This window comes from Neoarius graeffei, chromosome 5, assembly GCF_027579695.1.
Source record: "Neoarius graeffei isolate fNeoGra1 chromosome 5, fNeoGra1.pri, whole genome shotgun sequence".
In the NCBI taxonomy this organism is placed as follows: Eukaryota; Metazoa; Chordata; class Actinopteri; order Siluriformes; family Ariidae; genus Neoarius; species Neoarius graeffei.
In genome coordinates, this window is record NC_083573.1 from 85,553,550 (window position 1) to 85,579,658 (window position 26,109).

At 41.4% G+C, this 26,109-nt stretch overlaps 1 protein-coding gene and 1 long non-coding RNA gene across 5 annotated transcripts in view; one reads left to right on the plus strand and one right to left on the minus strand.

The window, feature by feature from the left end:
* Window positions 1-26,109, minus strand: part of cul2 (cullin 2) — a 56,235-nt gene that overhangs the window by 28,094 nt on the left and 2,032 nt on the right. The window contains exons 2-11 of one of the 3 annotated variants that reach the window (XM_060922484.1): window positions 23,932-24,070; window positions 21,742-21,844; window positions 21,487-21,581; window positions 17,402-17,507; window positions 9,548-9,630; window positions 9,295-9,391; window positions 8,968-9,078; window positions 3,031-3,193; window positions 603-781; window positions 55-162 (exon numbers count right to left, since the gene is read on the minus strand). In XM_060922484.1, coding sequence (XP_060778467.1) covers window positions 55-162; window positions 603-781; window positions 3,031-3,193; window positions 8,968-9,078; window positions 9,295-9,391; window positions 9,548-9,630; window positions 17,402-17,507; window positions 21,487-21,581; window positions 21,742-21,844; window positions 23,932-24,050 — 1,164 coding nt within the window. In that variant the 5' untranslated portion in view covers window positions 24,051-24,070. Of the gene's footprint in view, window positions 1-54; window positions 163-602; window positions 782-3,030; window positions 3,194-8,967; window positions 9,079-9,294; window positions 9,392-9,547; window positions 9,631-17,401; window positions 17,508-21,486; window positions 21,582-21,741; window positions 21,845-23,931; window positions 24,074-26,109 lie in introns of all 3 variants that reach the window. The other 2 variants (XM_060922483.1, XM_060922485.1) reach the window with 2 other exon arrangements.
* LOC132887105 (uncharacterized) lies at window positions 3,055-15,718 on the plus strand. 2 transcript variants are annotated; one of them, XR_009654768.1, is made up of 3 exons: window positions 3,055-3,148; window positions 11,321-11,456; window positions 14,916-15,718. It is a non-coding gene; the product is annotated as an uncharacterized LOC132887105 (long non-coding RNA). The 2 variants fall into 2 exon arrangements; XR_009654769.1 differs by lacking the exon at window positions 14,916-15,718 and adding an exon at window positions 13,298-14,109.

Sequence of the window (26,109 nt, forward strand, 5' to 3'; positions counted from 1 at the left end):
TTTTGATTCATCATGTATGCTGAATAAAAATCTTCGTGAAAGGAGGCTGTGTACCTTGTCGAGTGCACTCATGAAGTGCTGGTCCCCATTTAGCACTGTGTTAATCAGCTGGACAAATTTACTATGAACCTCCAACACGGACTCCACAAACTGAGTTGGCATCTGCAGCAAGAGGGTGAACAGGAGAACTTCTGAATGGTGCGCATACAGTAATACAAAACCAAAAACGGGCAGATAATCCTTTCTTTATTCACTCGGCTAAAAAGATTATCTCCAGTCGGTCAAGTCAAATAACCATATATTCATGACTAGATTTCAGGAAGTAAAACAAATCTATTCAGTGCATTTCCAGTGAAAAATAATAGCTGGAAGAATAATGGGAATTAGTGACTGCGGTGTGATGTCGAAAAGAGGGCAGGTTTCAAACACGTCCATCGTCTCCTTCCGGTAAATCAGATAATCACAATGAAGCAAAGACGCAGGATTTACAGCCTTATTCAGTCATGCAATCAGGACAAATACACAGTCCTGTACATGCAGTCAAAACAACATCCGTATGCATCCATTCTCACACACACACACACACACACACACACACTCACGTTTTCCTGAGAGAGGTTACTGGTGGCTCGGAGCCCCTCGTCACGGATGTGCACCTGCAGCTCCTGGATCATGTGAGGTAAGCCATTGGCGACGGCCCGCAGCAGTGTGTACATGTTCGCCATGTCTGAAAACGAGTCAGCACAAGCCACGTCCATCAGTGAAACAGACGTTTGGGCTCCTGCATGTCACAGTTTGACAACAAATCAAGGCTAAAATGTCACAATTATTTACACAGACATGGAATCATTACAGCTTTACTTACAACAAAGCATGCTTCAGACATGGCGAGCAACAGAGTATAATAAACTAGCTAGTTTTCGCAGGGATAATGAATATAATCATATACACACTACACTCGCAAATCTGACTTGAGCAGGACTTGCAGTGAAAAGAGCAATAGTATTTGTACAGTAAAGAATTGGCAGAAAAATGAAGACACCTACAAAAGAGATTACACAATCAGAGTACAAACTGTGAACTCTTCATAATTTAAAGCAAAAAAAAAAAAAAAGTATTTTAAAATATCTTGACAATGAAACACACACCTGAAACAAACAGCTGTTGCTACCAGGATCGATATTTAAGACGCTGGCACGACTCTGAATAACACGTAATGTCATTACTGCGTTCTTAAAATGACTTGTACCGAGACTACGCATCCACATTGTTCCCAAATAACGTCATTAAAATCTTAACAGGGTTTGTTGGGACCTGTTGCTTGCTTGTTCTTAGTTTTCCGCGAAGTATTGTTTCTCAATATTGATACTGTGCCCATTTAAGATCATTCCTGATTTGTTTTGTGATTTACTTTACTGGAGTAGATCCAACAAGAAGAAATGATGGACTGAAAACATTCGGAGTCAGAATTAAGACTAATTCATATATAAATAATTCAAGTGCTTAAAGCAGCTCCAAAACCTGCAAAGACTGAGTCACAAATCACAAAACTGTTAAATAATGGAGCTTGGGTTTGAAATCCATGACACGGCCAAAAGTTTGTGGACGCCTGACCATCTTGTTGAACATCCCATTCCAGTTTTTTACTCCTTTCCTGTTAGAATAACCTCCACTTTTCTGGGAAGGCTTTCTACTAGATTTTGGAGTGTGTCTGATCTCGGATGAGAGCATTCGGCATTCCAGTTTATCCTAAAGGTGTTCACTGGGGTTGAGTTCAGTCAAAACTCTGTTCAGGACACTCGAGTTCTTCCACTCCTTCACAAACCATGAGCTCCTTCATGGAGCTTGCTTTGTGCACAGGGGCACTGTCGTGATGGAACAGGTTTGAGCCTTTTCGTTCCGGTCAAGGGAAATTGTAAAATGTTACAGCATACAAAACATTCTGTACAAGTGTGTGCTTCCAACTCTGTAGCAACAGTTTAGGGAAGAACCACACATGGGTGTGATGGTCAGGTGTCCACGAACTTTTAGTTCTATTTGGACGACATGGAACAAAGATTAATAAACTCTCCCCAACAACTTCTTTCTTTGATGCATGATCCAGCTCATTTTGAGCATTTCATCTCCGTATTTATTGATGAATAGGTTTTTTTTTTTAAAAAAACATTTAAGCAGGAATGTGTAAGCTAAATAAATAAGTCTCTAACACTTGAAGACTGGAGAAAAAAACAAATGCCGTGGCACTGACGAAGACAGTGGAAGAAAATGTTTGCACTGCATGTAGTGGACACAAGTCTTCGCGGTCCGATTATACGTACTGGGTTTGGTTTAGTTTTGGTGTTACAATTTTTGTGGTACAAGACTGCTAGAATGGAGGCTGCACGGTGGTGTAGTGGTTAGCGCTGTGTAGCCTCACAGCAAGAAGGTTCTGGGTTCGAGCCCAGTGGCCGACGAGGGCCTTTCTGCATGGAGTTTGCACGTTCTCCATGTGTCTGTGTGGGTTTGCTCTGGTTTCCCCCACAGTCCAAAGACATGCAGTTAGGTTAAATTGTCTATCGGTGTCAATGTGTGTGAATGGTTGGTTCCAAGCCCGGAAATAGGACTGTTGTGGCAGGAATGAAGGGCATTCGGCATAAAACTGTGCTCCAATTAATATGACATATCAAGGACATAGCAGCGACCCCATAAGCAAGAAGAAGACTGCCAGAATGTCTACAGAAGTAAATAATGTGGAAAAATTTTTTTAAAAAGTGAGTTTGAACACGAGCTCTAACTGTTTAAATGTGTTTACAGGGAAGCAACTTTGGGACCAAAAGGTTGCCGGTTTGATTCCCTGGACCAGCAGGAATGTCTGTTGCGCCCTTGAGCAAGGCACCTACTGCTCCCCAGGCTGCTCTGGGTATGTCTGCGTGCTTATTCTGGATAAGAGTGTCTACTAAAAAGCCTGTAATACAGATGCAATTCTTTTGGACCTAGAATTAAACATACTCCAACCTAGGCACATGGCTGTGAGAACGAAACAGGACAGACCTTCTCTCTTTTCTTGTCTGACGATGTTCTGGCACTCTCCATGCAGGAACTGCAGGTGGTCAGCCACCATCCTCTGCTGGCATTCATGGATCACTTTGGCATAGGAGCTTGGATGCAGGTACTTCCGACATCGCACCTCTTCGTCTTTCAACCGCCCTAACACCTTTCGACACAAAGCCACAAACAGGAATGATGGAAAAATAAACAGGATTATAAATCGTACATCAGTCTAAAGCAGTGTCTTGAGCAGGCAACGTAAACCTTGTTGAAATTTCCGCTACGGCTTATAAAAGTTTTAGTAAAAACGAAGCAGAGGATTCCTCATAAGAATAAACGCGATGGGTTTTTCAAGGCTGCTACATATTTAGCACACCTCTTGGTGAACAAGCCAGAGCACCTATACTACATCTTGTGACATTATGACTGAAACAGATGCTAATGGTAACGCAGGTTAATATTATTGCACATTACAAGAACAATGAAATCAGTGGGGGAAGCACAAACAACAATCTAATATTTAACAAAACATGGCAAACAAAAAGTGAACTTTGGGTAAGAACGGGGTGGACAATACTTCAGTAGTTGTACCTCATGACTATACTTATGGATCATTTTGGTGTATTAATATCAGGGCTTTGAACCGGTTCAAGGAACGAAAACCAAAACCGGGAACTTTTTCTATTTCACATGGAACAGAAACTAAACCAGAAACTTTATTATTTTTTATGTTCCGGAACAGAAACGCTTATTAAAAATAATGGTAACCGGTTAATACCGGTTTTTATTTCGTTCTTCAAAGTTTCCGTAGCCTACAAATAAAAAAGTCATTCTTCTCCTGCGCAAGTTTCTATAACCCGCTGGGGTTCACTTCCTGTGTGACGTTCGCTGACTGAATGGAGAGAGTGGGAGGGTGGACTACTATCACGTCTCCACATCTTAAATAAGGAGGTAAATATTGCAGTCTATCGTTATTCAAAAACGTCAATTTCAAACACGATATCAATATATTTGTCCGCGTTAATGCGAACATCAAATGACGTTAACCTCTGTTAGCCTATCAATGCATACGGGGCTTTCCACTAAGGCTCATACTAGCCAGCCATGACAAATAAGTAGCCAGCCGGGGGGTGTTAAAACACAAAATAAACTCCGCCGAGTGCGCGCACGCGCACACCGCATGTCGGGGCCGCGGATCAGCGAAGTCAGCGGGGAATTTGTGGTTATTATCGGTACAAACATCGCGAATCACAACTTAAATGAGTGCGGTTCAGTTTGACATTGTCAGTCCGTTAGATAAACATTTAATTTTATTAAAATCGAAAATTTATATTTAGAACCTGTGGGCTACAAAAATAATAGTCATTAAAGTAGCCGGCTGGACTTAATTGTGTGCCGGCGCTTGTGGAAAGCCCTGTATAGAGCCTGACTAGCCTTTGGTAACACACTAAATGAATTATCTTTCATTTTTGGCACTTTTTCTGTTTGTGTAGATGGGAAGACATACTGAGAATCCAAATCGCCAACATTTGAAATAATAATTGTTTTGAATTATTTCTTGTCTTATTTAATGAAGGTTGTAATAGAATTAGCCTACATTTGGCTTAAGCTGGATGAGACAGAGACATAATTTTATAGCCATTTGTTAAACAGCTGACAGGGAACGTAATTAACCGTTCCGGGAACGAAATGTTTTTGTTCTAACCGGTTCGGGAACGTCTATTTAATGGTGGAACCCAAAACCGGAAACGTTAAAATTCCGTTTCTGTTCGGAACGAATCAATAGGAAAAAAATTCTGGTTCAAAGCCCTGATTAATATGTACTTGAGTCGTATTAAAATTCAACGCTTGTTCATGACAATGACATTATATTTCCAGAAAGGGGGGGGGGGGGGGGGGATTCAGGATGAGCACACCTGGCCCGACCTGAGTAAAATATTTCAAACTGCCGAAGTACACAAAATGAAGTGTCTCCTTTACCTCCTAGAAGACATGAACACCATCTGATTTGGAAAAGCATGTGAAATTTAACTAAATTTGTGAATGATAACTGCTTGTTTGACAAAGACAGCCTGCTTTCTTTGCTAATAGCTTTTTTTTTAAATTTGCCATTTGTGCATAAACCAACAGTTCAGACACATTGGAATTTTTGTGCAGGGCTCTCTCAGAGTCAACAGTTTAGGAAATAAAACACGATAATAATAATAAAAAAAAGTATACAATACAACGTTAGGAAATAGAACACTATAATAAAAAATATATAAAATATAAAAGCACTATACAAAAAGGTAGCAATATATACAAAATTAAAAAAAAAATACAAGTATTAAACAAAAAGGGAGGGCAAATGTTAATACCAGGTTATACTCGCACTGATTAAAGGTGCAAGCATAAAAGTCAAATTCTAGCTAATGGTAATTATTCTATCCACATTCACTAGATATGAGCAATCGCATGCTGTGATTGGCTACTCTACTACAAGGATATCAGCTCATATACCGTGAGAAAAACAAAAACAGTGCGTGTTACGAAAAGAAAGAAAAGAAAAAGCACAACTTGATTCATCACACACTCGTGAAATTCCTCTCTGCATTTAACCCATCTGAAGCAGTGAACACACACACGTGAGCAATGAGCACACACACATACCCAGAGCAGTGGGCAGCCATGCTAACAGCGCCCGGGGAGCAGCTGGGAGTTTGGTGCCTCGCTCAAGGGCATCTCAGCCCAAGGCCGTCCCATATTAACCTAACCGCATGTCTTTGGACTGTGGGGGAAACTGGAGCACCCAGAGGAAACCCACGCAGACACGGGGAGAACATGCAAACTCCACACAGAAAGGCTCGAACCCAGAACCTTCTTGCTGTGAGGCGACGGTGTTAACTGCTACACCACCGTGCCACCCAACCGAGGATGAAATAAAAACTACTCAAAAACAAAACCCCAAAAAATACAAAGCAACAAAGTTACGTAATAAAAGTATTTGATGGTAAGAACGGATCCTTTTTAAAATTTTTTCAAGAATTATTACCACTATTGCATTTTTCACAAATTGCTCCTGTCATTTCGCCAGTCTGTTTACATTCTGAGCGGAAATTATTTTGTCGGACGTTTATTAAAAAGGTTTTATTTACTGAATTTGCAAAAAATAAAAAATGCTCCGTTTCTCAAAATCCAGTGAATGTGGATAGTGGATAGAATAAAACAGTTATTCCACTCTGCAATATGCGTCTCGTTGACTATCAGCTCATGTACGACTCGATTTCGTGGAATAACTTGTACTGTAATAGGCAAACTGTTAAATATCTGTTTAAATAAGACAAACCGTTGAATAACTTAAAATAGCACACACTTACGGAGACACAATCATGGTTCCAGGCAAAAATGATGCGGTTGCTTCTCACAGTTTTAGAGATGGAAACATGACAATAACTTCATTTCTTATGTTAAAAAAACTTTGACTTATTAATGCTTGTGTACATTTAAAAGCAGGGACTTTTTTATTTTCACTTGAGTACGTGTTTTGGCTGAATACTTCCACTTTTAACCGGGTAAGATTTTGACACACTATCTATACTTTCACTTCAAGTCATACAAAACCCATAAATAAAATGCTGTTTGCTGAACACAGCAAGTGTCCTGATGTGCCTTCCACATGTTTAAATTAAAAATAAAATTCGATAACTTTTAAAATGGATAAATTTGTTATGATATTGATAAAAATAGGCTTAGCTGGAAGATGCAATCATTTGCAGTGAAACTGGATATCCGCTTGTGAGGTAACAGGCACACTAGTATGCTGTTTACCTTCGTTACACAATCAAATAAAGGCTTCTAATTCTAAAAACAAACAAACAAACAAACAAACAAAAACCCCAGGCACCACTGCTCTCACTCTCGCATCCTCTCTCTCTCTCTCTCTCTCTCTCTCTCTGAGTTCTGAGTGTTCATTCCCTGCTTCAGATGGGTCAAATGCAGGGAAAGAACTTCACTGTGCCGTAATGCATATACTCATCTCATCTCATTATCTCTAGCCGCTTTATCCTTCTACAGGGTCGCAGGCAAGCTGGAGCCTATCCCAGCTGACTACGGGCGAAAGGCGGGGTACACCCTGGACAAGTCGCCAGGTCATCACAGGGCTGACACATAGACACAGACAACCATTCACACTCACATTCACACCTACGGTCAATTTAGAGTCACCAGTTAACCTAACCTGCATGTCTTTGGACTGTGGGGGAAACCGGAGCACCCGGAGGAAACCCACGCGGACACGGGGAGAACATGCAAACTCCGCACAGAAAGGCCCTCGCCGGCCCTGGGGCTCAAACCCAGGACCTTCTTGCTGTGAGGCGACAGCGCTAACCACTACACCACCGTGCCGCCCCCTAATGCATATACTACGACAAATAAAGGCTTCTAGTTCTACAAATCTAATCAGAGATTTTCTGTAACGATGTGATTTTTACTGGCAACAAAATCCGTCAATCAACAGACTTCACTTTTATGAAGTGTAAATCTCACTCAGCAAAAAAACCCAAAAACCCACATATGCAGTACTGAGATAGATACTACTAAACAAACAATCACGTTACCATAGCAACGTCATTCTTGCTATCGAAAAAGAGCGCTTTTCTCAGTGAATTTAAAAAAAAAAAAGCATGTCACATAAAAATAAAAGGAACTAGATAGAACTCGACGCCAATGGCGTTGATGGGGATGCCTCCGCCTGGTAGACCACACGCCTTATTAAGTTGTGATTTGGGGATGGACATGTGACCTCACAGTAACCTTGACCTGTGACCTTTTAACCTCAAAATCTAATCAGTTCATGTTTGTCCCAAAGCGCACAAATGGTGAAAGTTTGGTGAAATTCCTTTCATTTGCCTTGGAGATATTGTGTTCACAAGGTTTTCGGACAGACATTTGACCTCACGGTGACCTTGACCTTAGACCTTTTGATCTCAAAATCTAATCATTTCATCTTTGTCCCAAAGTGCACAAATGGTGAAAGTTTGGTGAAATTCCTTTCATTAGTCTTTGAGATATCGTGTTCACAAAGTTTGGGGATGGACATTTGACCTCACAGTAATCTTGACCTGTGACCTTTTAACCTCAAAATCTAATCAGTTCATGTTTGTCCCAAAGCGCACAAATGGGGAAAGTTGGGTGAAATTCCTTTCATTAGCCTTTGAGATATTGCATTCACAAGGTTTTGGGACGGACACATGCACGGACAACCCGAAAACATAATGCCTCCTGCACCTTACGGTGGCGGAGGCATAAAAAAAAAAAAAAAAAAAAAGACACTCAAAAGCTTGACACACTGGCATTTTCAGGGTTGTTTACAAAAATTTTGAAGCGATGTGTCCACTCGATCTCAGCCTCGGTAAGTCATGTACTAACTCGGAGCACGATATTTGAACCTCGGAGAGGAGTAAAGCCTAGGTCACAACTGGACATACGATTTTTTGGCGTTTCCCCAAATTGCTGCGTTTTTTTTGTTCGTGGAGAAAGACGCACGTTGGCCGTAAGTTTGTCTTGCAACCTGAAAAAAACGTAAGCGCCCGTAGAGTTTGTTTGACATGACAAAAAACCTCTGCGGCCGGTCTGCGGCCAGTCTACGGCTCGAAAATCAGCACGTCACACGCGCGCCCTCCGTGTGTTTCTTGCACGTAGACTGGCCGTAGGAGCACGTACGGCTGGTTGTGACCTAGGCTTAAGATGGCAGTGCCCAGGAAGATTGTTTTTCTTTTAAAATAAAATCTGCACACAGTATACGGGTAATAAATATGAACAAGTGAACACTCGAACACGTCGTCTTGTATGGATATTATCTGTCAGTATAAAGGAGTTTATTTTGGGGTTTTGTTAACTTTTAAGTGTAATTTCTCAGTACTTTGTCCGCCCTGGGAAGAAAAGTATGGGTCATAATATTACCTTTTCCATATACTGAGAGCAGTTGGACTCCTGCAGTAGGTTGGATGCTTCTTGTGTGTAATACTCGCCTGTTTTTGTCAGAAACGGCCCTTCAAAAATCTCCTGATAAAACTGAAACACAGCATCAAACGGAATGGTTCTCATATGAGTCACATGGGCAGATACTTTCAGTTTGTGTCTTTTCTGGAATGCTGTACATCATAAAAGCCTGTGAGTGCACAGTTCACAACTGTAAGCATATCTAAATATCACAGAAACACGTATGAAACCTCACCAAGACCCAGTACTCTAACGACAGAAACATGAGGCTATTTCACAGGCACTCACCTTTAGAGGAAACTTTTTCTTGTACTGTTCAACATGAACAAAGGAGTTGATAACCCCATGGATTACTTTCTGATTCGGATGCTCCCCACATCGGTCACTGGGAACATTTTAGCCAAGCTCAGTGTTACAGAAATAACACTCATTCAGATTAAAACTAAATAGGGAAAACCTCATCAAGATAACAGTATTAGCTCATAAATGAAACACAAATGTGCAAAAGGCGATACTGACGCAATCTGATGCTTTCACCTACTTTTTGATTTCTTTCAGAAGCATTCGGATCAGCAGGGCTTGAAGAGGCTCAATCATCAGCTTCCTCCACATATCAAGAGCAAGCTAGAAATAGAACAAAACACACTCATATTTAAAAAAAAAAAAAAATTATATATATATATATATATATATATATATATATATATATAAATAATTCCCTGCATCTGATTATCTAGATAGGAAACATTAACACAAATGTCTCCCTCAATGCACTCAGGATGCTCAAAAACATCCTCCGTATTCTGTAAGAAAGAAACCAGCACCCCTGTGCGGGGTCTGTTTCAGAAAAATAATCAATGACAGTATGGTTTGACGCATTTCCAAAGTTGACCATCCTATAACAGCAAGTTCTAATCATAAGAGCAAATTACATTTTTATTTATGAAGGACGCATCGTAGTTTTTATCCATTTATAGTTACATTTAGTGACATGGAACTTCCATAATACAAGTTATTTTCCTGTTGTCTCTTACATTATAAAGCTATAAACAAAAATTTACATGAAAGCTGTGCATAACAAAATATAAATTAACGGCAAATACATAATGACGAATGAAATAAAACCAGACCGTCAATGACGGTGTAGCTCACTCCGGCTCCGTCTAGTCCAGAAGGAACGATCTAGAGTGGGCCGCCTCGTGCAATAAATGTTGCAAGCTATATATGATATATATAGACGCGATATACACACTAGAAATACCGACCTATTTGCCAGAAAGAATCCAAAACAGCGAGGAATTGACCGAGAAAAGTGATTTTTTTAATTGAACTGCTCATTAAGGCTTAATTAGTCCATAACTTCATTAATAATTGTAATGAAGCAAATCTGGGTAGAAGTTGTTATATGCACCCTAGGTACCTTCATGCCAGAAAGAATAAAAATCGTTGAAGAACTGATGGAGAAGAAGCGATTTGTATGGAAACTGCTCGTTAGGGCTTAATTACTCCATATCTTCATTATTAATTGCAACTATGCAAATCTGGGTAGAAGCTATATGCACCCCAAGCAGACCTACCTTCCTGCCAAAAAGAATAAAAATCGGTGAAGAATTGAGAGAGAAGAAGCAATTTTTGTGAACTGTGGATGACGTCAGACGGATGCCAGACAGACAACACACGATGACATAAGCTCATCGCCTGTTGGCCGGATGAGCTAATAATAAAAATCTATCAGCATCAAGTCAATATCAGGAGATATTGACCTTATACAAGCAAAAAATTGGGAACACGAGCTCAAATCTTGATTATGCCATAAGACAAATCCACATCTCTAAGCACATGTATATGGGAGAAGGCAGATAGCGCTTGCCTCCTGTCGGCAGGATGAGCTAATAATAACGAATAAAATAAAATATAATAATGTGGATAAAAATATTAAAACTCGTAGCGATTGGTATTGAGAACGGAAACTTTAAGAAACTGTGAAAAATTATAATAACGTGAGCAAAATGATTTCACACAGTTTTTAACTACAGAATCCAGACTGTGAATAATTTAGCAGCAGAATATTTGAAGGATCTATAACCAGACTTGGATGATGTTTCGACCATATGAATGTTAGATTTGTTTCTGGCGGTGTGGTTATGTCCTTCAGAATTGCGGGTAAACGTTCCTGAGGTATGATGGGCAGAGCCCTTTCAAGCATTTGAATACAAATAGGCATTTATGGAAAGTCCAACAATCGGTTTAAAGGGATCCAACCCAACTCTCTAAACAAGTTTTCAGATCGTTCTTCTCTGCTCTTCTTTTGTAGAATAATGCGGGCACCTCTCTTCTGCAACCTCAGTAATCTGTCGAGGCTTGTCTTGTCAGCATTAGACCAGATCACATCACAGTATTCCTGAAGAGGCTGAACCAAAAAGCCGTGAAGATATTTGCACGTGTCCACAGTGAGATACTTTCTAATCCTCCTTGAAAGGTTTAATCTTTTGGCTACTTTTCCAGAGAAATCGTCAATATGATTTCGCCAGGTCATAGTAGGATCAAAGGTCAGGTCTAGGTACTTGAAAGAATCTGTAACTTCTAGATCAGTTCCTGCGAATGACAATACTGGCTTTGGAGATCTTTAGAGCCAAAAAAACCATGACTTTTGTTTTGGTATGATTTACGATTAGCTCGTGAAGAGAAAACCAGCTATTGAGGGCATGAAGCTTTTCCCTGAGAAGTAACTCTATAGAATGGATGGCCTTACCAGCAAAGAACAGGGCTGTTTACGACAAAACGCAGCTTGTCATGTTACAAAGAAATCAAGAAAGTGCAACAAACTCCATCCTGAATGCTTTCCTGTGGAGGAAAGCCTAAAGTTACAACTTCACTTTCAGAGATAACATTGAAGAATCCTTCTAAAAAATGTTAAATGTCTCCCAGAGAATTAGCTACTATTGTAGAAATTATAACATTAAAATGTGAGCATGAAATATTACATTACATTCATGGGGTTTAGCAGATGCGGTTATCCAGAGCGACGTACAACATACATACGTATAGCCTGGAGAGCAGTTGGGGGTTAGGTGCCTTGCTCAAGGGCACATTCCTGCTGGTCCAGGGAATTGAACCAGTGACCTTTTGGTCCCAAAGCTGCTTCTCTAACCATTAGGCCATGGTTAGAGAAGCAGCCTGAATATAAGCCTGTGATTTACCTTACAGCTATCAGAGCTGCTCATCTCATCTCGTTATCTCTAGCCGCTTTATCCTGTTCTACAGGGTCGCAGGCTAGCTGGAGCCTATCCCAGCTGACTACGGGCGAAAGGCAGGGTACACCCTGGACAAGTCGCCAGGTCATCACAGGGCTGCCACATAGACACAGACAGCCATTCACACTCACATTCACACCTACGCTCAATTTAGAGTCACCAGTTAACCTAACCTGCATGTCTTTGGACTGTGGGGGAAACCGGAGCACCCGGAGGAAACCCACGCGGACACGGGGAGAATATGCAAACTCCGCACAGAAAGGCCCTCACCGGCCACGGGGCTCGAACCCGGACCGTCTTGCTGTGAGGCGACAGCGCTAACCACTACACCACCGTGCCGCCCATCAGAGCTGCTGCAAGAGAAAATGAATCACCACATTCTCACCAATCAGAATCCAACAGAGCTTTGGTATAAACAGGAATAAAATTCTTTCATTTCGCCGTGTCATATTTGACATTCTCTCGTACTCCTAACAGCATGTGTAAAGGTATAAGGCATGCATACACTCGCCAAGCACTTTAATAAGAACACTGTACTAATACTGACTTCAGCCTCCCTTTGCTCTCAAAATAGCCTCAATTCTTCATGGCATGGATTCCACAAGATGCTTCCACAAGATGCTTATCTTCATCCCTGTCTTCCTGTCTACCCTATGTCAATTGTATGTTGTATATGTACGGACAGGTTGACGGCTAATTTCGCTGGTACATGTGACTCGTGACAATAAAGGGCATCATCATCACAAAAGTTCCTTTGAGATTCTGGTCCGTGTCAGAATTCCTACAGATTTTTCAGGTGCACTTTCATGCTGTGACTCTCCTGTTCTACCACATCCCAAAGATTTCAGATCCTATTGGATTCAGATCTGTCGACTGGGAAGGCCACTGAAGAACACTGAACTAATCATCATGCTCATGAAACTATTTTGAGATGACTGTTGCATTAGAAGATGGTAAATTGTGGCCATGAAGGGCTGTACATGATCAACAATACTCAAATAGTCTGTGGAATTCAAGTGACGATTGTTTGGTATCAGCAGGACCAAAGTGTGCCAAGAAAGCCTTCCCTACACCATTACACCACCTCCACCAGCCTCGACTGTTGACGCAAGGTATGTTGGGTCCACGGATTCATGATGCTGGTGCCAAATTCTGACCCAGGGGTCAACATTAATGGTCGTCCGACTGTCCGGGACAACCAAATGTTTGGTCCGGACAACTCCAATCTGCATCTGCCTGTCCGACGGGACAAGTTGAGTATTTGTTGAAAATCACCATTTTTATCGTAATTATTCCAGAGTTACATCAATAAAGTTCCAACAAAACTCGTTCAATCCCCTCAATGATCCAGCCGTGTTATTGTTTACAAAATTCCGGGAAACCAAGTACAGCAGGTGTGTGCGTGTGTGTGTGTGTGTGTGTGTATAAAAATAACCACATAGTAATATCTAATTATTATTATTATTATTATAATACTTTGAATTCATCAAAATCGGACAAATGTCTATCAAAAAGCTCAATAAAATAAATATCTGTGGTGACTTCATTTCGTTCAGACATTCACTGAATTTTGTCGTTCGGTTCATATTAACCATCAAAAATGTCGTAAAATATTTCATGGGAATTTTATGACCGTGCCAAACTCACTTACGGTTTGTTTTCATTCAGAACATAATTGTGTCACCCTTATGTCCAACTTGGGTTTTTTTTTTTCAGTTTCATTTTGTCAAAAGAAAGTCTTTCATTCGAAACTCACATTGATAACATTACCCGGATAGCTTTCTTTCATCTCAGAAATATTGCAAAGATAAGAAATTTAATGTCATTGCATGATGCAGAAAAACTAGTCTATGCTTTCATTACCTCCAGGTTGGATTATTGTAATGCCTTACTGTCTGGATGTTCCAATAAGTGCATAAACAAGCTCCAGTTAGTTCAAAATGCAGCAGCAAGAGTCCTTACTAGAACTAGAAAATATGACCACATCACGCCTGTCTTATCCACACTGCATTGGCTCCCAATCAAATTTCGTATTGATTATAAAATACTACTATTGACCTTTAAAACCACTGAATGGTCTCGCACCACAGTACCTGAGTGAACTTCTGCTCCTCTATGACCCGCCACGCCTACTTAGATCAAAAGGTGCAGGCTATCTGCTGGTACCTCGTATAGTGAAGGCTACATCAGGGGGCAGAGCCTTTTCTTACAAAGCCCCACAGTTATGGAACAGCCTTCCAAGTAATGTTCGGGAATCAGACACAGTCTCAGCATTTAAGTCGAGGCTGAAAACATATCTGTTTAGTCAAGCCTTGTGTTAATGGTGTTTATGAGGTAAAGGAGTAGATCTGGAGGGTCCTCAGACAGAGTGTTTTGGTAAACTGGGATGTATGGATGCGGTCAGTCCCCACTCGCTTGCTCACTCGAGTTTGTTAACGGTGTAGTGGCTGCTGCTTTATGTCCCGGGGCTCCCTCATGCCTGTGTTACCTTCTGGCTCTCTCCTTTTAGTTATGCTGTCATAGTTAGTTGCCGGAGTCCCTGCTTGTACTCGGTGCAATATGTATACTGCTCCTACTTATTCAGGTGACATTGGGCATACCTAACCACCTGTGTTTTCTTTCCCTCCCCCCCCACCCCAAATCTGTCCCTCTGAGTTACATGAAGTCAACAGGAAATCTTTTGGTGGAGAGGGTGGAGACCTCGACTGGCTATCGTAGCCTGCAGGGAATCGGCCGTCAGACATTCTGTCGCATGTCCCAGACACGGTGAAATGTAACTGAATTGTCTTGGCCAGCCCTAAGGGTCCCATCTGCATCTCATCATTGCTGAGGAGTGTGCTCCCATCACCCAATCAAGCATCCAGCCAGAGCAGGTCATGATATATTTTTTACCATATTAACATGCCATTGTTGTGTGTTATGCCTGATGTAAAGACTCTCGTCTCTGCGAGCCTACCACACAGATTTAATACTTGTCATTTTTAGGGCATACCTAACAACCTGTGTTTTCTTTCTCCCCCCCCCCAATCTGTTCCTCTGAGTTACATGTTGATCCTGGGATTGAGATGCTGGCCTCTTCTGCCCCTCGGACCTGCTTGATCCATCCTGGTGCCCTGTGTCTGGTCGGAGTTTTATCGCACCGCTCCTGTGAAGGACGGCCCCATGAGGACAGTTGAGGGTTATACCTGTTAAAACTGTTAATATTATAGTCAGGCTGTCTGTTGTTGCCCAAATGAGGATGGGTTCCCTTTTGAGTCTGGTTCCTCTCGAGGTTTCTTCCTCATGTCGTCTGAGGGAGTTTTTCCTTGCCACCGTCGCCACAGGCTTGCTCATTGGGGATAGATTAGGGATAAAATTAGCTCATGTTTTAAGTCGTTCAAATTCTGTAAAGCTGCTTTGCGACAATGTTTATTGTTAAAAGCGCTATACAAATAAACTTGATTTGATTTGAAAAGAAAGTGAAAAAGACAACAACCCCAAAAAGCTAAAAGGACAAACAGAAACCAAAAACAGTTGTATGGAAAGAAAAGGAAACGCGAGTTCCTTCCAAAGTGGCTCAAAAAAAAGGAATCTCCTTTCATCTGGCGACCACAATGTTTTTTTATCTGACTTTAAATTAATTTATACATCAAATTTTACTGGATTAATCAAGATTTTACTTTATTTCCACCAGAAGCTTTGAATTTGGGTGAGTCCGACACTTAAAATTGATGAGGTAATGCGTTATAACACATGCACCAGAATGGGGCATTAAATTGATTTTTATTGTTACAGTTAAAGTTTGAGTTTAATTGAAAAATGATAAATCATTAAAGCATAATGACTATCACATAACTATACCTGCTTTTTAATAAACTTTGTTAATTACTTTCCTTTCATTGAACTCGTAAATACATAGTGATAAAAAGGTTATGGTCAGGGAAAGTGAAAAATCTTGCTGCTTGTCTGACTGGACGAGTGGATTAAAACGTTAATGTTGAACCCTGACATGATCAGCTCAATACTCAAATAGTTTGTGGAGTTCAAGCAACGATTGATTGGCCCAAAGTGTGCCAAGAAAACACTCCCCACAACATTACACCACCTCCACCAGCCTGGACTGTTGACACAAGGTAGGTTGGGTCGATGGATGGATTCATGATGGCGGCACCAATTTCTGACCCTTCCATCTGTGTGCCTCAGCAGAAACCCAGATTTGTCAGACCAGTTCTTGTCTGACAGAAGTGAAACCTGACGTGGTCGTCTGCTGCTGTAGCTCATCCGCCTCAAGGCTTGACATGTTGTGCATGCTGAGAGGCTTTTCTACTCATGACAGTTGGACAGAGTGGTTATCTGAGTTACTGTACTATTTCTGGTCGTTCTCCATTGACGTCTCTCACCAACCAGGCGTTTCCGTCTGCAGAACTGCCGCTCACTGGATGTTTTTTCCTTTATTGCACCATTCTGGGTAAACTTGACACTTTTTTTGTGTAAAAATCTCAGGAGCAGTTCTAGAAATACTCAAACCAACCCATCTGGTAACAATCATACCACGGTCAAAATCACTGAGATCACATCTCCCCCATTCTGGTGGTTGATGTGAATATTATCTGAAGCTGCAGGCCCTTATCTGCGTGATTTTATGCATTGCACTGCTGCCACATGATCAGTTGATCAGATAATCGAATAAACGACTACGTGTACAGGTGGTGGTCCTAATAAAGTGCTACATGAGTATTTATTTCCATATATAATAAATTAAAACGTACATTTCTACAATCTATTCCCAACCAACTGTTTTCACTTCCTTCTTACACCCCAACTGATCTGTAGACTACAATACATCTGCCACCAGGCATAGTGCTCGATTTAAATCCGTCTAAGCAGGCGTGTGCTTCTAATCGTAGCTGAAGTGGACACCTTAGGAAATGAATAAACATTAAGCAAATCTAGGAGTTAATTTATGTCTGTTTGGAATGTGGTTAAAATCGAACCCAGATACAAGACACATGACCAAGTCTGAATTCCTGAAAACAACCAAATCTTCAGCCATTTGGCATCAAACAGTGCACAATCTGGGACTGTACATCACAAGTTTAACCCAACAACAGATTTACTGGAGCACAGTAGTTTGTCTTTGGGTGAGGGAGCGTTTTTTGTACCTCTCCAATCTCCATCAGTGGTTCATTCATATCGACTCCTCCGTAGCCGTATTGCAGATCCGCTTCAGTCAGTTTGTTCTTCTTTATAAACTGTGTGTTGAGGTACCTAATGGGGGAAAACAAATCCATATATAAACAGCAGCAAACAAACACAAACTGGACCACATCTCATAAAGCCTGGGTCCAACAGCAGACAGATGAGAAACACCAGAGAACAATTCCAGAGAACTGGTGAGTCACAGATGAGCACTATCTGATGTGATGCTTCATTCCAGGCAGGTCACAGTGCCAAAAATCACAGCTTAATGAAGTGATCTTAATAAAACTTGTGGCCAAAAATAACATTTACACAGTTTCCCATCTGATCAAAAATGTGTTGAGCTGTAAAGTTCGCTTCATGTTTACTTTTGAGATTCACTTTCAGTGATAAAAGTGCTCATTAAATGCAATTACATTACATTACAGGCATTTAGCAGACGCTGTTATCCAGACTGACGTACAACGTACCCAGAGCAGCAGCAGCCTGGGGAGCAGTTGGGGGTTAGGTGCCTTGTTGAAGGGCACTTCAGCCATTCCTGCTGGTTCAGGGAATCAAACTGGCAACCTTTTGGTCCCAAAGCTGCTTCTCTAACCATTAGGCCATGGCTTAAAGCACAATGAAGCACAAATGGGGGAAACGCTGGCCATCTGTTTGTATAAAAACTGAACTGGCATGTGATCTCTGGAAGACTGACTGATACAAGCTTTTGTTTTCATGGCAACCATCTCATCTCATTATCTCTAGCCGCTTTATCCTGTTCTACAGGGTCGCAGGCAAGCTGGAGCCTATCCCAGCTGACTACGGGCGAAAGGCGGGGTACACCCTGGACAAGTCGCCAGGTCATCACAGGGCTGACACATAGACACAGACAACCATTCACACTCACATTCACACCTACGGTCAATTTAGAGTCACCAGTTAACCTAACCTGCATGTCTTTGGACTGTGGGGGAAACCGGAGCACCTGGAGGAAACCCAAGCGGACACGGGGAGAACATGCAAACTCTGCACAGAAAGGCCCTCGCCAGCCACGGAGCTCGATCCCGGACCTTCTTGCTGTGAGGTGACGGCGCTAACCACTACACCCACCACCGTGCCGCCCCCTCATGACAACCATTCAACCAATAAAAACCCCTAGTGTTAAGCCCTTAATAAATGTAGCGATGTTACAAATCAAGCTAACTGTATATCATGTAATACTTCAGTTTATTTTCCAGTAAGCTCTGATTCAGACATTTATGTGCCATTTGTACACACACTAACAGTACAGGTGCAGAGGAATTTTTTGTGCAAATCTCTTCGAGTCAACAGTACAAAGAAAAAAATAGATAACAAAATGAAGAAATGAAACAAAAAAATAAACACTAATGAGACATTATGAAGTGCAATGAAATACCCACTATAAAATGCGTTAAGATACAAAATACAAAAAGTAAACTAGATAGATACTGGGATTCAAGTCACAGTGATTTGCGCTAGCTCTTACAAACCAGGACGTCTGGTCACCATCAGTGTTGTACTCGAGCCACTAAACCTCGAGTCCAGTCTCGAGTCCCCAGTGTTCAAGTCCAAGTCATTAAAAAAAAATGTTTTTGAGTCGAGTCCAACACTCCAACAGCACCATTTGACGGTGGCTGTTTCAACGCCATTAACATTAGTTTGTTCCTGAACATGACATACGAACAGGTGAATGTGCTTCTCTTTGTCAGGAAGCGTGAAGTATTCTGTCAGAGATGGTTGGGAGACGGATGCAAGTGCAGAAGGTGTGTTTATTAATCCAAGTGAAGACGGGTAAACGATCCAGAACGGCATGCAAAATCATAAAACAGTGAAACAGGCGATAGATCGATTGAGGCACAAACAGGCTATCGTAGACTCGGCAGAATCAAAGACGAGAAACAGGAAATCAGGGATCAGGAAACCAAATAAGGAAATAAGGCTCTGTAATGTGTCAACAACGCAACTCAATACTTCGCAAAGTAAGTGTGTTTTCACAGTTTTTATATAGGCGCGCTGATTGCGTCTTAATCCTGTGCAGGTGCGAGTCGTTTACGGCGCGTGAGACTCCGCTTGGCGCATGCGCTGTCCGGAGTGCGCCCGAGAGTCTATCTGATGCATGCGGCAAGGTGTGCAGGTGTGACACTCTTACACGAAATTAGCACAAAATTAATGTAGATATAAATATTTTATGCCAAATTATTATGGCATGCTACAAAAAATAAAGAAAAAAATCCAAGCCCTCATCTCCAATCAAGTTAATGTACGAGTCTGAGTTATCAGCAGGGCTTTGAACCGGTTCAAGGAACAAAAACGAAAACCGGGAACTTTTTCTGTTTCACATGGAACAGAAACGAAACCAGAAACTTTATTATTTTTTATGTTCCGGACCAGAAACGCTTATTAAAAATAATGGTAACCGGTTAATACCGGTTTTTATTTCGTTCCTCAAAGTTTCCGTAGCCTACAAATAAAAAAAAGCCATTCTCCTCCTGCGCAAGTTTCTATGACCCACTGGGGTTCACTTCCTGTGTGACGTTCGCTGACTGAATGGAGAGAGCGGGAAGGTGGACTACTATCACGTCTCCACGTGATAATAAGTGAGTAAGTGCATTACTGAGTGTCTGAGCAAAGAAGAGCCTGAACGTTGCAACCTCCCTATTGGCTGTTTGTAAAAATGTATCAGTTGTTGCCCTTCCCACGGGAATCATCGCGGACTCGAGAGACGAGACCTGACGAGTTAGTTCGTTGGTAGCAGAACAAAATGTCTGGACACAAATCGGGTTTTCAGAAACGGAAAGAAAATAAACGGAGGGTTGAAAATACAAAAAAGGAGGCAGAAAATGCAAAACGAGTTTTAAGGTAGAACAAATGGTTACTTTTTAAGGCAGCCCGCCGTGGCTGCAGGCTTTCAGTTGTGTCATTGAATGGTTACTTTTCTGAGGCAGCTGATTTATTATAGCCCATTTAGTTAAAATAGTTGATATAAAATGTTTATAGTTATAGTTATGTGATGGTTGTCCTGATTTAGACTGGCGTTTTTTTTTTGGGGGGGGGGGGTTTGCGCGATGTTGCACCCGGGTCCAGATTAGGGCAGAACCGGCCCTGGCTACATTTCAGGTGTAGTTTGTTTTATGTATGTATGTATGTACTTGCATAGATGTGTACTTGGTCTTCCAATATGGCGCCTAACAAAATCTCGCGGCGCGGTGACGTCATGCGGTAGCCCTCTATAGGGCCTGACTAGCCTTTGGTAACACACTAAACGAATTATCTTTCATTTTTGGCACTTTTTCTGTTTGTGTAGATGGGAAGACATACTGAGAATCCAAATCGCCAACATTTGAAATAATAATTGTTTTGAATTATTTCTTGTCTTATTTAATGAAGGTTGTAATAGAATTAGCCTACATTTGGCTTAAGCTGGATGAGACAGAGACACAACTTTATAGCCATTTGTTAAACAGCTGACAGGGAACGTAATTAACCGTTCCGGGAACGAAATTTTTTTGTTCTAACCGGTTCGGGAACGTCTATTTAATGGTGGAACCCAAAACCAGAAACGTTAAAATTCCGTTTCTTTTCGGAACGAACCAATAGGAAAAAAATTCTGGTTCAAAGCCCTGGTTATCAGTGCTCAAGTCCAAGTCGAGTCACGAGTCCTTAAAACTAGGGAACAAGTCGGACTCAAGTCCGAGTCCTGGACTCGAGTATTACAAGCCTGGTCACCGTACCCTGTAGATCCGGAACGGTAAGAGATAGAGAATGATGCTTAGTGAAGGAAAAAAAGCCCGTTTCTTATGGATCATTCTGGTTTGGTGATCCAGATCAGCACCAAAAGTCTTAAACTTAATTCAGCCCAGAGGTATTCTTCATATGAAAATTTGCTGATGATTGGTTGAAAACTGAGGGAGAAATAGCGTCCTAAAAATAGTGTCCTAAAAAAAGCAAAGAATGAGCTGGGTGGTGTGTGTCCCTGAGGACGCTCTGTGCCTTTCTCCTACAGTATTGTATGACGCTATAAAACTAAAGGTCTCGCTCTACGCACCGATACAAGCAGTCCATGTAGTCAGCACCCTTACTGTACTCCTCCCAGTATCTATGATACATCAGCAGCACTTTCTCCTCAGACTCCAGCACTTTCTGAAAAGAGAGAGAGAGAGAGAGAGAGAGAGAGAGGAACGCTAGGGTGATGGCCGTTTCATCAACGTAGCAGTGAGAAGGCAATGACGAATGAATAAATGAACAGAGATAAAAGATATTACTACAGGTGCAGGTGATGGAGTTGGAACTTAGTCCTGACCTTATATAGCTGACGGACATGATTTTCCAGAAACACTTTTGTCTCCGTGTACAGCCGTTCGCCCAAGGGTTCTGGGTATGCAACACACAATGCGTAAATATCACTGAGACCTAGGGTTAAAGAAACTTTACTGGATCACAGTTAAAATTTATGAACATGTGGGAGGATTTGCATTATTTTCCCAATATCTTTAACCACACGGCAAAATCTCCAACATGAAATGAACCTGGTTTAATGGATACTCATGAACACAATACGAGTCAAAGGAACACTCTAGCTTATTCTCCGTCTACCGCGTCTGCGTGGTAACCACAGACAATTTTGGTGTTTTCTTGTTCCGAGGAAACAAATTCACCTATGGAGGACTTTCACGTGACGTCATCCTAACCGCGGATTTGTTTACGTGGCCATATTGCCGGGCGAGTTTTGTGTTTGCCAGAGACCGGCACAAGCGGATGCGAGTGACCGCAAGCCAAATTCAGTAAACATCTACAGATAAACTTGTAGAAGTTTTATCTAAAAGAACAATACCAGAGACCTGTAGTGCTTTTGGATATAATAACAGACGTGGAGATAAGCTTGGTTTAACTTTTCACTGCTTCCCGGCAAACCCGGAAAAACGAGAAAAATGGCAAGCTGCAGTTAAACAGGAAGACTGAACGATAAAACATTCCCGTGTGTGTGGAGAACATTTTATATCAGGTTCGTGTGAAAGCTCTGTGCAACGTTTATATATCTCTGGATGTGGGCTTCGGACGTGATATATTTTATTAGATCTAATGCTTGGCTTGACTAGCAGCATGTTTGTTATGTACTGATAATGTAGATTCGGCTAATCACCATAAATATGCTAGCTCTAGGCCCTGGCTTGTTTATTACTGTTAAAAGTCCATGTTTGAGCTTACCTTTGTCATAATAAGATATTTTTCTTTATCGAGAATTTCCCATAACATTCTGGCACGAAACCTGCTTCAAAATATTGGTAGGCATCTGTACTTTTGTAAGCCTTTAGCATCTCTGGTGTATTTAGAAGTCCCAAATACTAATAATAAATAGTTCAGGATGTCACAGTGTCCCACATCCGGTAGCTGGTTGGCCGAGTATTTTTCAAGTGGAATAAATATGTTTGTGGGTAAACTAAGAAGAAGAAGCCTTTATTTTTGTCACATTACTCCTCTGCATTTAACCCACACATGCACACAGAGAGAGAGAGAGAAGTGTGCAGAATAAATAAATACATTGCTGGGTAAATGATATGGATCTGTGATGTCTGCATGTTTCAGCTTTTGGATGTAACACGATCTGCTGGTATAAAATAAATTTATCATCGTTTCAGAGAGATTGTACTGACTGCAGTCATCTCGATTTTCATTATTACCTGTCGCAGCTATGGTTCTTTGTTTGCCCGGCAATATGGCGGACGCCGCGTGATGAACAAAAATCCATTACATCAGTGAAAATCCTCTATAACAGGAGTCTAAGGGCAGATAACTGGGGCAGCTGTACAACATTTATGTACGAGATGCATTTTTGTAGGACACCAGGTCATTGGTGGACAACAAATTTGCAAATTAAGCTCTAAATCCTGATTCGAACAGGTTTGTTCAGTGGCTGCAATTTCAGAAAACGCCTCCGTCTTCGCCTGATTGTGCACAGAAACTACAAAACTATTTGGGCATGTATCAATCACTGGAATTACTTTTTACTGTACTCTTTGTGGGCAGAGAGTTGGCATAGGAGGTAGCACTGTTGCCTCACGGTTCAATCCCGAGGTCAGGTTGCTGTGTACGTGTAGTTTTGAAAGTTATTTCCAGATTTGTGTGAGTTTCTGAGACAGATGGATGAACGAACAAATGAATTGCTCAGGTGGTTAAATATTCATTTGAAGCTTTTACTGACTATAATGGTTATATTTTTGAATTTGCGTGACATAGCTATGCATTTTAAACCTTTGCTACTAAATTCAACAAAACGCCCTTCGTTTTCTATGCTCATTTTGAGTGAAAAGGTTTTCTGTTCTTCGTGCAGTACAAAATTATTCTGTCAATAGATCATCAAGATTGGGTGAAGAATAAAGGTTTAAAAAAATAAATGAATTAAAAAAGACAGAACTGTGTCCCTAATCTCTTCAAGCATTTATCACACCAAACTGAGCATCGCCTGTCCCCAAGCTCCTCTATAAAAGGATACGAGAAGCGGTCGTTCCACGTCGCTCTCTCCACGTAATCCAGCATCACCACCGCCTTGATGGTGGTGAGCAGCTTGTTCCAGGTCTCATCAAAATCCACCACCCGCGGTTTTAAGGACATCGTGCAGCTTCCACTGCGAACTGCTGAAACAGGAAAATAAAAAGGTCAGAAAATGAAAATAATCAAGCGACACAAACACTAACCTTCGGAGTGGTAATGGTGATTGATTTCTTGTACAACAACCACGAAATATGTGACGAACGATCACACAATTTCCAAAATAAGGGACATTATTATCATGTGGATGTCAAAAATGTGAACTCTAAATAAAGACTAAACATGATACCACTCGGTGTAAAGTCCCCATGAAACGAAATGCTAGAAAAGAAGATGGAGTGTGATTCTGGAGTCATGCCAAACACGTGTTTGGTCAACTGTCAGCGGCACAGATGGCGATGGAGAGCTTCAGGGTCGTCACCGGGAGGCAGCTGACTTCCTCTTACTGACAGAGAAACCCTGAAGATGTGGAACTCGTGTTCTCGGCAACATTCCGTGATTGCACAGCTCCAAGCGGGGACAGCGTCTGCCATGTCAACTCCACCTCACACAACTCCACATGTTTGAAAAGAAATAAACTCTGGGTTTCTCAACCAAGTGAACGGTTTGTGTGAAGATCCACAGCTGAATCATGGGCGCATCAGAATATTCATACTGCCTTACTACATAGTCCTCAAAAAGCAGTATGTCATCATCCGCAGGGTGTCCGAATACTCTGAAGGCATTTAACAGGAGTCGAATGGTACCCGGATGATTTACTACACCCGCTGAAGCTTTGAAGTGCCTAAGCGTACCCTTATGCTAACCCATAAATCAGCTGGAGCCCAAATAACCCAAGAAGAAGAAGAAGAACTACTCCCTGGGAAAAATAGAAGGAAAACGGTGGACCAAAATGAAGAAGGTTGTGGCTGCATCAAAGGGGTGTATCTGACAACGGAGAAATGTAAAAATCAGGAATCATTTAAAGGAGAACTGAAGGCAATTTTTTTATCATCAAAATTCTATTTATCTCATTTTATTAAATATAGGAACACATTTTCGATAGCCATTTTGTCACTGCTATAGCAAGTGATGAGTGTTTGAAATATGCTCTGTAATATATCAGTCCGTATGTCAAAGCAACGGCCGTAAACGAGATTCACTGAGACCTGTGCGAGACATCGTAGGACGGAAGTAAAACGTACAGCGGAAATCAAAGTGACCAACATCTGCCAACGTTGTCAAAAGACGCGCGCGCCCTCTTTCAAATGCTGACGTAATCAAGCCGGAAGTTTTGTTTGTTTTGATAGCAATCAGGAAAGTTTGAAAAAGTTGGCAGTAATCGTCATTTAAACTCGTTTTTGTGCAATACTTCGTTTGGAAAACAGTTTTCAAAATGGCGGCACTGACACCTGGCTGACGCTTCACGTTTCAAAGTCTCACACAAGTCTCGTGAAGATCACGCGGATAAGTGACGCCTGCCGTGGACCAAACAAACTACATTCAACACGGCTAAAAACCGAATAGGCCGATAAGTATAATATTTAATTGCAATTAGCTGCCAAGACGAGTCACGATATAAGGTTACTAAAACCGAAAACGTAATTGGATAACACGTTAATTAAGAAATAAAGCACGTTTAAAAATGACTTCAGTTCCCCTTTAAACATTTCTGCCGTTATAAAATTTAATTTCCGCTGAATACGTGCATATACATCATCTGTAAACATCTGAGTAAAAGTACAGGTGAGATGGTGGCAGAGCACGTCCGAACAGCGTCCTTACTACTCTCTCGCATACCCACAGAACGTACCACGGTAACGATCGGTGAGTAATCAAATATACCATGCACTGAGAGGCTCCGGTTGAAATTATGGATTCTCTGAGGTGACTGGAATTGTAGTATTCTGTGAGGGGCGCAGCCAGTCACCAAAGAGAATCCATAATTCCCGGTGCCTCTCAGTGATCGGAAAATTAGATTTATATCCCTCGTCAAAAAATTCCAAACTAAAAGTGTTAAGATTGAATCTCAGCATAAACTCACTGTACGCAGCCATGTTTGTTGTTTTTACGTTGGCGCGAGCTTCAACCTCTGCACGTGCAATGTACCATGTCATCGCCTGCCTCGCTAGACATGATCATG